Source organism: Macrotis lagotis, chromosome X (assembly GCF_037893015.1).
Source record: "Macrotis lagotis isolate mMagLag1 chromosome X, bilby.v1.9.chrom.fasta, whole genome shotgun sequence".
NCBI classification, from domain to species: domain Eukaryota; kingdom Metazoa; phylum Chordata; class Mammalia; order Peramelemorphia; family Peramelidae; genus Macrotis; species Macrotis lagotis.
In genome coordinates this window covers 560580768-560594426 of record NC_133666.1, presented here as the reverse complement: position 1 = coordinate 560594426, position 13659 = coordinate 560580768, and the positions used below count along the sequence as shown (strand labels likewise).

General features: G+C 36.4%; 1 protein-coding gene across 4 annotated transcripts in view; it reads left to right on the top strand.

Annotated features, from left to right (window-relative positions):
- The first annotated feature begins 4253 nt into the window (after window positions 1–4253).
- The window catches only part of DPYS (dihydropyrimidinase), a 124145-nt gene continuing 114739 nt past the window's right edge, over window positions 4254–13659 (top strand). For 2 of the 4 annotated variants that reach the window (XM_074200928.1, XM_074200929.1), the window contains exon 1: window positions 4256–4676. In XM_074200928.1, coding sequence (XP_074057029.1) covers window positions 4413–4676 — 264 coding nt within the window. In that variant the 5' untranslated portion in view covers window positions 4256–4412. Of the gene's footprint in view, window positions 4677–13659 lie in introns of all 4 variants that reach the window. The other 2 variants (XM_074200930.1, XM_074200927.1) reach the window with 2 other exon arrangements.

Genomic DNA, 13659 nt, shown 5'->3' with positions numbered 1-13659 from the left:
ACTTAAAGTGAGAGAGAAAATTTCAATAATGTAGTAATAATAGTTAAAGTGTGTTGTATAATTATTTGGGGGTGAGGGGTTTGAAGGAAGTTTTTATTAATTTGCCTGTCTATTAATACTTATGTTGAAGGGGTAGGATCAGTCCACATGCCCATTTTTTTGAGTAGTATCTATTTTTTTCATCCATATGCACATGTATAATATTGTTACAAAATTTCCTTCCACCTTCCCTTCCCACCCTTTTTCCCTCAGTGATGAACAGTCGGGTTAGTATTGTATACACATATTTTTGATAAACATGTTTACAGATTAGTCAATTTCAATATGATGAATTAGGATTAAGGGCAAAAGATAAATAAGAGATAATTTTTATAAAGTGTTCATCAGATTCTGAAGGGTTGTTTTTGTCTTGTTTTGTTTTTCTTCCTTTGCATGGGGATAACATTGTCCATAGCTGGTCTAATAGAGTTGTCCTGGCTCTTTGAAGTGCTGCAAGGGGCTGCTTCTATCAAGGTTGATCATCTCACAATATTGGTAATGTGTACATTATTCTCTTGGCTCTCCTTCCTTCACGCAGCATCAGATTCTGTAACTTATTACATGCTTCTCTAGAGTCCAACCTTTTATGGTTTCTTATAGAACAATAAATATTCCATAGTATTCATGTACCATAATTTGTTTAGCCATTTCCCAATTGATGGACATTCCCTTAATTTCAAATTCTTTGCCACTACAAAAAGAGCTGCCATGAATATTTTGGGACATATGGGACTTTTCCCACTTTTCATGATTTCTTCTGCATATAGCTCTAGAATTGGAATTGCTGGGTCAAAGGGTATGAACAGTTTTATGCTCTTTGGATATAGTTCCATATTGCTCTCTAGAATAGTTAGATGAATTTACAATTCCACTAACAATGCATTCATGTCCCAATCCTCCCACAACTTCTCCAGCATTGATCATTTTCCTTCTTCTCATTTTGGCCAATTTGATAGATGTGAGGTGATGCTTCTTAGTTTTTAGCTTGCATTTCTCTAATCAGTAATGATTTGGAGCATGCACATCCCCATTGAATAACACGTGGAGCTTCTTTAAGCTTCCTTGCTTACTTTCAGTAATGAATATGACTCAGTGTTGAAGGATTTTGGTTTTGGAATGAAGAAATGATTTCCTTAACTGTTTCTTTGATGTCAAATAACTCAGTGCTTTCCTCTGCCCCAAGACAAGCCTTAGAGAGGATTGGCCACTGAACTAAGAAGAATCCACTCAGTTGACCTTGAAATGAGTAACTGCAGTAGCTCACACTCTTTTTTCCCATTTTCTTCACATATTATCCTTCTATGTTTCTTCCCCTGGAGGCAGTAGTTGGATCTCAAGTGTGTGGGGTCTCAGTGAGGCCCTCTCTTATATTTTCCCCCATCTTAGCAGCTCACTTAAGGCAATTAGAGCATTTGATCATCTAGGTGAAATAGAGTCAAGATCTCAATGCCCCTGCTGCTCCTGCTGCTTCCTGATTATAGTTGTCTTAACAATGATTTTGAGATGGATATTTCTAGCCTTGAAGGTAATTTCATGAGTTAAAGAAGTGGGGAAATCCTGGTTCCTTCAGTTGGTGCCAAGCTCACTTCAGAAGATTTTTTTTTGTAGGAGAGAGAAGATGATCATTATTAACAGGAGGATGAACCCAAGTCCTTTGCCTGGCTTAACTGAACTTGGAAAACTTAAGGGAATTATTTATACAATTGTAGGTAAGTGTAGAATGGTGGTTGAATCATGTTTTGATGTTTTAAATAGTAACTTCATCAGAGAGTATAATTAGGATTATAGGTTAATGTTTCATGTTTTATATTTTTGTTAATGTGCTCTTATGAATCTTTTAAACTTTTGGATTTAGAAGAAATATGTAGTTATTTCTTCATGTACTTTTCTGTTTGTTTTTGGGAAACATGAGTCAAACCTAAGACTTAAAAATTTCCCTGAAACTCTAGGGTTTGAATGTAGACTCTTCTTTTTAGAGGCCAGCTTCCTCTCAGGACTGAACCTTAAGTGAGCATAGAGATAAGGAATCCCTTACTGGGAAAGAATGTCCACAGTTCCCCTCTGAGGCAGCAGTTCAAGATCACCCCTCCCATCCAGCTCCTTATAAGAGGATGTTTCTTTGTGTCTTGGGGCCTAGCACATAGCAGGCACCTAGTGAATACTTGTTGATTGATGTATTCTCAGGAAGGAAAGTTGATCAGGCAGAGACAATGAGAGGTGTCTGAAGGACAGGTCCAACCTTGAGCTGTATCATCTGGGAGGTAAAGAACCAGAGGAACAGATGAAATATCTGTGGAGGACTTGATGATGCTTGTCCTTCATTCTTGAAGAAGACCATGACATCAGGGAGGTGATGCCTTAACATGTACATGACTTGGATTTGAGTGAGGAGTGCTGTGCCAAGTCATCAACCTCACTTTCTCCTCTAGATCCATCTGAATCCGGTGGCCAGTTATGGATCAGAATGACTGGATGCTAGGCAATCAGCATTAAGTGACTTGTCCAAGATCACAAGATAGTAAGTACCTAAGGCCACATTTGAACTGAGGTCCTTCTGACTTCAGGGTTGGCACTCCACCCACTGTACCATACCTAAAAGAGAATGGCACAAGATAAAATCTATGGAGGTATTTCAATCTGTGTTGGTGAAAGGGAGCATGCACTCTGATGAAACCACTTGACTAAGTAGAAAATGAAAATACTTGTTACTTTCTTTGAGCAGAATTTTTAAACTTAGTATAATCTGAAATCTGAAGAAATTAAATGCCACATGATATGTGTGTATACACATATACATATAAATCCACACAGGTATATATGAATACACACATGTACATATATTTAAACAGAATAACTTGAATATACCAGTTATGAAAACCCAGGAAAGAACTGGCTACTCAGCAGTGTTAACCTCAAGAGAAATTTTATGGTTTACTGTGAACTTCAGTATTTAGAAAGAATGTTACTTAGGTTATTTATAAGAAGAGAGTCAATCAACCAAACAACAAGCATTTATTCAATATTTAACATGTATCAAGCATTATGCAAACTGGATACAAAGATAAAACTGAAATAGTCTCTGCCTTCAAGAAGCTTACTTTCCTTCTATAAATCCTATCATAGATAATTTAGATAAAGTGATTTGTTGGTTTGTTTATATGGACTTTGGGGGCAAAAGGTTTTTATATTGTTTTTGTAGACAGGATTGATTTGAAAGTAAGTATCCTTCACACTGTAAGGAAAATGAATTACTTGTTTGACAAGAAATTCAAGCATGTCATTTTAGCCATGAATAGATAAGAACCCAAGGGCAAGGTCTGTGGTATAACAGTCAAAGTCTGAGAGGATAGAACAGAGGAAGGTGAGGGACCTGGAGTGAATCTACGTTTAAAAACTCAAAATGAACAAGCCCACCAATCTAGATTGGGAATGGCTCTGATAACATCATCTCAGTCATTCCTTTCATTTTAGGGATGAAGAAACTGAAGTCCAAAATGCCAGATATGCACAGAGAGAATCAGAGATGGGTTTTGAACATCGACCCCAGAGCCAATGCTGTTTCCAGTCTAATGTAGACTTTCTTCACCATGTTTGTTCGTCCCTCCCCCATTCAGTTTCATTCAGGGGACAATAATTAGGAACAGATCAGACACCTCAATGTAAAGCTCTTCTTTCACTTAACTATGACAGACTAGAAAGATAGAATAGCTAAAAGGGGAGAGCCTTTGATGTAATGGAAAAGAGTGACTTTAGAACAGACAGAAGACCTCCCATTTCTCTTCAATTTACTGTGTTTCCCTGGATATCATTAAACCTGTCTTTCTTAGTCTTCTCATCTGAGAGAGAGAGAGAGAGAGAGAGAGAGAGAGAGAGAGAGAGAGAGAGAGAGAGAGATTGAGATTTGAACTGGGTTATCTCTATGATGACCCTGCCAGCTCTAAAGCCTATGATCCTCAGTTGAGTGAGCACTCTCCAGTAGGTTGGCTCCCATCCTCTTTTCTCTCTGTTCAAATCTCTCCTTAGGGTCAGAACCAACCAGCTAAGATTGGGGAGGGAATTAATGAGTTAGGAGGGGTGAGGCAGGTTAGCACAGAGCTAAGAGGTTTGGAATTAGTTCAACAACTTTTGCTGTTGTTTATTAATTGAAACGGTGGCCTGCTGCCATCCTTGGTGGAAAGTGGACTTTTTGCATAGTTGGTTCACTGACCCTGGACCCTGGACCCTGTCCAGTTGCTTCTGAACTCTCTCCCAGGGAAGAAGCCTGAACACCCCGCTGCCACCTGTAGCTGGGTTCTATCTGCAGAGTCTGGGCCCGACCAGCTGCGGGCGAGAGAACTGTCCAGTGTGTGTCCCTCTGCTCTTCCTCAGTGACCATGGCCACGGCGTCAAGGCTCCTGATCCGCGGGGGCCGGGTGGTAAATGAAGACCATTCCCAGGTGACCGATGTTCTGGTGGAGGACGGCGTGGTGCGGGCGCTGGGGTCCGACCTCCTGGCAGCTGGAACTTCTGCCGAGGGGCTGCGGATCCTCGATGCCACTGGCAAGCTGGTGCTGCCCGGGGGCATCGACACGCACACGCACATGCAGTTCCCTTTCATGGGATCCCGGTCCATCGATGACTTCTACCAGGGCACCAAGGTACTTACCACCCTTCCTCCTCCCAAAACAAGAAGTCCGGGTCTTGCCCCCTGGAAGACAGTGTAAGAAGGTGTTCTCCCAGTCGGGCATCAGTGGCAGATTTCTGCCCTGGACTTCATTGCCTAATCTCTCCTGGGACTCCAGGGCTCCCCTGGGGATTGTCTCCTTGGCTCATAAGCTAGTGTAAAGTTAGTAAGGGTGCCGGGAGTTCAGGAAGAACTTTTCCGGCTCCCTTTTTTGAGGACTGGAGGGTGGAAAACGGAGTCTAATGTTTTGTGTAAGGGGAGGTATTTGAAAGGTGAGCTCATTCTCACCATGTTCTCCTTGATACATTCGTCTGTCCCTTGTCTGTCTATCTGTCCCTCCCTGCATAGGAGTACAGGCTTCTTTTCTATTTTTATATCTATTTTATTTTATATCTCTGTCTCTATCTATGTAATTTCTATTCTATATTTTCTATTACCTAATCAGAGGCAAAGGATCTCTCTTCTTTCGTCACAGGTATTTGAAACTGGTCTCATCATAATAAAATTAACAGAAGCTAGCATTTATATATCAATTTGCCATGCATGCTACATAATTATCTCATTTGATCCTGACTACCTCTCTATCCCACATTCTAATTGTGAGAGGAGAGAGGTTTGCTGAAACCTCCCATCAATTCCATATATATTCTTTTTTTTTTAACTACCACAAATACAGACCTTTCTATCCCTAACCCTCTTCTCACACCAAGGTCACCCTTCAAAAAGTCTCAAAAGAAACAGTGAGTATAGAGAAGGGTACCTGGCAACTCTGACAACCTTCCTGTCTGTCCTCCCTCCTGCTTTCCAATGACTTTAGAAACTCAATAATTTTAAAGAAAAACAGGAAGCTAGTGGGAAGCCACTAGCTACATGGAAATAACTGCCCAGTCCATTTGCCTGCCACTTATAGATGCAACCTTGTTCTATTTAGCCACTGAACTGTATTGCTCCTAGTGGTTTCTAAAGTATGAAGGGAAAGACTGAGCTTATTTCAGTTAACTGCTTACATAGCTCTGAATCTTATACACAAATCAAGAAAAAGTCAAGTCATATTATGTCCAGTCAAAAGAAGCAAAGAATATGAGAGCAGAGGAGACTCTTTTCAGGAGTCTCGGTAAAAGTTAAATCTCCTTTATCTTAGAATATTCCTCTAAATCTCAACTTGTACTTCTAACCTCTGTGAATATTTCAATTTTGGTTGTAATAGGGAAAGTGTTCCTCTAATTTGGAAGTACATCAGCATGCTGTGTGTGTGTGTGTGTGTAACAAATAACTTAGTTTAGTAGTCTTGATTGGAATTTTCCCAAGGACTGTTTGAAATGTTTGAAATAAGAACTCTCTGACACATTGAGTGTATGGCTCCTCATCTATTCTCCTTATCTGAAACAGTTTTATTATGAACTCAACAAAAGCCAATATAATAAGTATTTCCATTTCACAGAAGAATAGAAATATGTTACATGAAACTTGAAGTTTCCATTACTTTCAGGTTGCCTTTTACTATATATATATAGTAAACTATATATATAGTTTTCAAAGCTGTCCTACTTGTCTGTTTTTACTAGACTTCTTTCTGTTCTCTGATTTTTTTAAAGCTGCCTCAAAGTAAAAATTAAAGCAAATCTGAATTTTTACATAGCTTCCATCATATTGTCAAAGATGACAAAGAGGAAAATAACAAATATTGGGTGGACTGTGAGAAAACAGACACACTAATTACTGCTGATGGAACTGTGAACTAATTCAACCATTCTGGAAAGCAATTTGGAATTGTGCTTACATGGTTCTCAAGCTGAACATATTCAGTTCACCTAGTGATACCATTATGAAGCACATACCCAAAAATATCAAAGTAAAAAGATGACATATAGGCACAAATATGTTCATAGCAGCTTATTTCATAGCAGAAAAAAGATCCTGAAAACTAATGGTTTGTCTATTTATTGAAGAATGTCTAAGTAAATATATGAATGTAATTGAATGAATGATAAAATGGACAGTTTCCTCAGAAACTGAGAATTACTTAAATTGATAGTGTGAAATAAGGAGAACAATTTATTCCATGACAACAATATTAATTATAAAGAAAAACAAAGTTTGAAGGCTTAAGAACTGATCAATGTCATGATATGCCAGGAGTTCAGAAGGCTGAAGATAAATCATGCTGTCTACTTCTTTTCTCATAAAAGTGAGATTTCAAATGAAGATTGACATTTACATTTTTCTATATGTACAAAGTGGAAATTTGTTTTGCTGGACTATGCTTATTGTTCTATTTTGTTCTTTTGAGGGCTTGGGGAAGGAGTTAAATAGTTATTAATGCTTATATAATTGATCATTAATAAATGTTTTTATAACTATATAAACCAATAAATAAAAGTTGCTTCAATGATCCTTTTGTCTTTCTTTTTTTTCTATTCTGTTCCTGTCTCCCCTTTGCTCTCTGCCACCTCTGGAAAAAAAAAGAATGAATGGAAAACAAAGCCCTTTTAACAGACAGACATAACAAAGCAAAATAAATTCCACATTGTGCTTTTGAAATATATGTCTAATTTTTTCATCAATCCATCACCTCTCATTGGGTAGAATGCATCATGATCTGTCCTTTAGAATCCTGGTTGGTTATTATATTTATCATACTCCTTCACCAAGTTGTTTTTCTATATAATATTGCTATTATATAAAGTATTCTTTAAATGGTTCATACCAATCATCTCAGTTTTTTCCCAAACCATTCACTTCATAATTTCTCATTTTGTTTTTCAGTCATTTTCAAGACTATGCATCCCACATAACAATTTGAAATATTTAACTTATAAATGGGAAAGCTAAAAACTTTGGGGGAAATAGAGAGCAGGATTGGCAAGATAACTGTGCTGAAGAAAAATATTTATATCTTTATTGTTCTTTGTCTTGGACTCCAAAAACAATTCTATTCAATTTAACTTTTCTAGCTTGGAGATAAAGACATCCAGAATAGCGTAATTCCCTGTCCCTTCCAGCATGACCTTTCTACTTCAAAATGATTTGAGATAACATTTTTAGAAATCTTGAAGAAGGAAAAGATATGTTAAAATACAGTCTTTGGTTAACCTTCCAAAATTGTTAAGTAACCATATTGTCATCTTTTTTTGATTCTTGATTGTTCCCTTTATTCTTGAAGTTAAACAAAGATGTCTCTCTTCTAGTCCAGTGGTTAGTACAGTGTCTAGCACACAAATGCCTGTTGACTTTTTATTCAAAATAACTTAATCTTTTCTCAAGGAAGAATGAGTTTTAACACCAAATACTTTGGATGGATTGATGGCAATGGCATGATCAAGATGAATTAAATTTATCTATCATCTTTAACCCATTTCCCTTTTTGTCCTTAATTTATTATCATCCACCTTTCCTAGGGGCTTTCCAAGAATTTTACAATGATTTTTTTAGAGCAGAAGTACTATTTGTAGTATTTAGAGAATATACTATTTCTTAGAAATAGAGAAACACTATTTCTTAATACATAGAGACTGTTGAACCTTAGTCAAGAAAACTTGAGTTCAATCTAGCATCAGATACTTTCCTAGCTGGGTGATCTTGAACAAATAACTTAACTTCTCTCTATCTCAGTTTCCTCAACTGTAAAACAGAAATAATAATAGCACCTCCCTCATAGGGTTGTTGTAAGATAAAATAAGATTGTATTTGTAAAGAATTTTATAAACTTCAATGTGCTATGTAGATGCTAGCAACTTGTATTAATATTAAAATTTCCAGAGAAACCAAATGGGAGTTCTTCAAGAATTTAATGTCTTATTATACAGAAGAGGAATTTGATTTGGACAGAATTAATATTAAGAGTTGATGAGATAGATTTAGAATTGATATAAGGAAAATTTTCCTAAAAATTATTTTTTGTCCAAAAGTGAACTACCTTGAGGGGTCATATATTCTCCCTTGCTAGAGACTTTCAAAAAAACTTTGATGAGCACTTGTCTATGCCATTCAGGAAAGTCTTGATTAATCACAAGTTGGACTTAATGACCTCTGAAGTTCCTTCTGAAACTCCTAAAATGAACTCCTAGTTAGATGTTGTTTAGTTGTGCATGATCCCATGGACCATATTAACCATGAGGTTTTATTGGCAAAAATTCTGAATTGGTTTGTTATTTTTTTCCTAGTGAATGAAGGCAAATAGAGGTTAAGTGACTTAGTCACTTACCTAGTAAGTTTTTAAGGTAAGATTTGAACTCAGGTCTTCTAGACTCCAGTAGTGCTAGCACTCTTTCTCCTTGAGCTATCTAGCTAGCTCTTAATGCATGTGACCTTATCTGATCCCCACTTCCCTGTTATCACTACTTTTGTGCCCAAAATTCATCTAGTATTTAACTTGTATAAATTTTGTACATAGTTATTTGCATACAAATTGTCTCCCCCTTTGGAATATAAGCTCCTAAAGAATAGAAACGATTTCATTTTTTCTTTCTATTCCCTGTAGTTTAATATTATTCCTGGCAAATAGTGGGCATTGAGCCAATGCTTGTTGCTTGTTTGATTCCATGATCACATCATTTTTTATAGAACCTAAACCATATTTCCATTGCCATCATCCCCTGTGTATTCCTTTGATTGAATAGGAAGGTGTATTTCAACATGGTTTGAAGAAGTACTGTCAAACTGAAATAGAAATCTAAAATGTACATAAGGATTGATATAGAAAACACATACAAGCAACATTTCCTATATTTTATTGTGTACAACTATGTAGCACAATGGATAAAGCATTGGGCTTGGTGTTAGAATGAGTTCATATCTGGTCTCAGATACTCACCAGCTGTTTGACTCTGGACAAGTCATTTTAATTTCCTTGTCTGACAAATGAACTGGAGAAATAAATGGCAAATAACAATAAAAAATACTTTATTGCATTTTTATATATTTTGTGAAATATTTCAATCTGATTTTGGTTGTACTTGGGAGTGTGCTAGTCATGGGCTTGATACCTCTGGTTTGGAGGATCTTATAAAGTCCTTTGCAGAATTTCTTTACCACAACATATGTAGGGGTTTAATCCATAGTTATCTTCATGGTGATCTCTTTGCTAATGTTCACTGTATGAGCCCTGTGAGATGTACATGTTCTACCATAGGTGCTGCCTTTGATAACATTTGTTGTACTGTTTCAATTGTGTCTGACATTTTGTGATCCTATTTGGATTTTTCATGACAGGAGAACTGGAGTAGTCTTTCATTTCCTTCTTCAGTCCATTTTATAGATGTGGAACCGAGACAAATAGGGATAAGTGACTTGTTTAAGGTCACACATCTAGTAAATGCTTGAGATCAGATTTGAATTGAAGAAGATGAGTCTTCCTGATTCCCAGCCCAGCACTCTATCCACTCCCTATATACACCAGAGAATTTAATCAGGCTATTGCTATACAAGAATTATTAGAGGGTACTAAGAAAGTTTACCCTAGAGAAGAGAAGATTGAGGGAAAGAATAATTGCTGTATTTAAAGTATTTTGAATTCAAGTATTTGAAGAATTTTCATTCAGAAGAGTGATGCATTTTGTTCTTAGGCACCAGTAGGCAGAACTAAACACTATGATTGGAGTTACATAAAATAAGGTTTTAAGCTCCAAATAAGGGGAAAAATCATTAAAAGTGATCCAAAAATGTAATAAATTTGTTTGAAGTCTTCAGGAGAGGACTGGATGATCCCTTTTCAGGACTGTGATTGAGAATATTCCTCTTCAGGCATGCTGTTAATAATACTGGAGCCCATCCTTGCACATAGACTGCCCACATTCTTATATCCAATTAATCATCACAAACACTTCCCATTTTTCTCTACCTCATCTAAGAGGCATGCTCTTAAGTTTAAAACTCTTAAGGTCATAGTTACTACAACAAAAACTCCTTGAGGTCAGTATTCTCTTTATCTTACATATTATAAGTAAAAGGTCCTGAGTCACACAAAATAAACAGACATTTTATTAAAATACATGATATAGGGGAATATTTAAAGAGGGAAAAACTTGTGGAATTTAAGAGAATTTCTAGGAGTATAAACATACTAATCCATCAAAATAACATCTATAAGTAGAAAAAATAAATTAACCTTTTATATAATTCTAAAGATAAAAATTACAGATACATTCTAGAAAAAATATGGAATTGAATTGCCTTTCTTGGCCTCAGTCAGACTTGCCTTGATGTGAAGCTATATGAACTATTAAAATCCCTAGTGGGGGGGAGAGAGAAAGAGAGAGAGAGAGAGACAGAGAGACAGAGAGACAGAGAGACAGAGAGACAGAGAGACAGAGAAAAGAGACATAAATAGAAAGAGACAGATATAAACATAATAATGTCTTCCTTCATTTTTGAAGAAGACCATGACATCAGGGAGGTAATACCATGACAAAGACATGAATTGAATTGAAGTGAGGGAGGCTGTGTTAAGTCACCAGCCTCACTTTTTCCTCCAGAGCCATCTGAGTCCAATGGACAGATATGAAGCAGTGCAATTGGAGGTGGCCCTGGATGCGAGGCAGTCAGAATTAAGAGACTTGCCCAAGGTCACACAACCAGTAAGCCTCAAATTCTGAGGCTCGATTCAAACTCCTATCCTCCTGACTCCAAAGCCAGTGCTCTATCCACTGTGCCACCTAGAAGCAAAGAAGAGAGAGGAAGCCAAAGATAGAAGGTGGGGAGGGAGAGTAAAATAGAAAAAGCAGGGAAGGAAGAGTTGGGGAGGGGGGAAGGGTCTAAAAGTAAAGTGAAGAATACTATCTCTCCTTTATTCTGTCTTATCAGAAAGAAGTTTCCATAGTAAAAGGAAAGAGGAGTACTTCCTCCTTCAGGAAAGGAGAGAAGAGATAGATTCATTCATTCTAAGTCAAGCTCCTTCTTGATAGAATCCTATTTCTCATCATAACCTAAAAAAGGTCTTGGAAGCAACATTATTCTAGCATTCCAAGTTCTAGTACAGATTTAGATGCTAGTGAAGGTATTCTTTCTGTTCAAGAGACAATTCATTTCTGAATTAATATAATCATTCTGCCATTTTTAACAATTAAAAGTCACCCATTTAATTCAGTTACACAATCTTTTGGCGTCCTCTTTTTTTGACTAAAGATAAGTGTGTGTGTGTGGGGGTGAATTATGAAGTATCCTCTATTCCAAATAACTAGGCGGTAACTTGGTGTCTATTAGAATTAATTCGTTGCCTAGGTTAGTCAAATAGGCACACTTCTAAAAGCATGTTAAACAAGCGAGGCTTTTGAGAGTCTTTGATTCCAAGGAGAAATCTTTGGTCAAGGAGTCTCTTACTAGTCAGAAGTCATCCTCTAGGGTGAGGAATTCTTGATTTTCTCTTCTATGTGGCCTCTACAGATTTTCTAGAAACTCCAACTCAAAGTAGTGGGGGTGGGGAGGGGAGAAACTGGATTTCCAGAGGTGATGGAAACTGGGAAACTGGAGGTATCCACCTGCAAATGCTATTTTAATTTAGGTTTTCTTAAGTCTGGGATTTCCTATAATCAATAAAACTAATATATATATATATGTATGTATGTATATATATATGTATATATATATACATATATATATTATATATATATATGAAATCAAAGGCCTAAATTCATTGGAGGGTGAAAACTGAGAGTAGTGGAAGTTGCATACTGAGACTTCAACTATCTGTTTCAGAAACAGAACCCAGAAAAAAGATAACCATTTCAGAAATGCCTCCTTCAGTAAAGAATCGTAACATTGAATGTGACCCTGATAAAAGTGGTCTGCTTAAAACCCAGTTCTCTGAAAGATAGCAGAGACACACATATGTGCTTTTGTAGATTCACCCCTTTGAAGGACACAAATGTGGTTACTTAAATTAATTGAAGTCATGAAATTCAGAGGAATATATCATTGCTTCATGAGGTTAGACTAGAAGCTGTTTACTTTCTTTATCCATCAAAGTACTCATTTATAAGCCCTTATAAATAAAAGAGATATTGTTTGTGGTATTTTATTCATTGATCACTGGAAAGTAAGGGTATATAATGTAAAAAGTAAAATATAGGTCAAAGAAAGGTTACAGATTTTTGAATCTAATATATGTCAGAGGCTACTTTATGGGTTAAAATTGATTCACCTAATTACCAGTAAAAGCTTTTTCTCCTGAAATAACTAATGAAAATAACATTCTATTTTAAAGAAATCATATTTCATTTCTTTGACCTGTACTGAATTATGGTAGCCTTCCAATAATTCAATATCCATGAGTGAGGACAATGCAATTTTTTTTCAATTGAATATCAAGAATTAGATAAACTTGAAGGATTTATGACTTTGCTTTTGGCTAAGTCTGTGATAAGAAAGTGACTTGCAAAAGCTTAGCTAGTTTTCATATATATATATTTTATTTTTCTTATTTTATATGAAAGCAATGACACTGCTATTAATCCACTTCTGCTTGTATTTAAAAGCTGGCAGTACTGGCAATTGGCAAAGGAATTATCCAAAAATTTGAGACAAAATGTTATGCACATATTTTTAAAGGACAAAATACCTAAAAATAGTTGAGAGAAAGGACTATGTCTCATTGTGAGGACTCTCTGCTAATGTCACAAAGAACAAGATAGTGCCACATGAGATTAAGTGCACATTTATGGTATTATTTTAAAAACAGGTGAAGCTCACTTTATCAAAGAAATATATTCAGTTCAGATTGGCTCTGAATTGAATCCTGTTTTCTGTGACCTGCTAAAGAATTGGTCTGGGAGTCAGGAGAACTCAATTCTGGTTCTAACTCTTCTACTAACTCTGTCATATTAGTTAGTCCCTTCAGGCTTCAGTTTCCTCATCTGTAAAATGAAACCGGATTAAATTAACTCTAATAGTTGATAATTCCATGAGACTATTTTGCAGATTCTACTATATTGAAAATGCATGAAAGTAAGGATCATATCTTA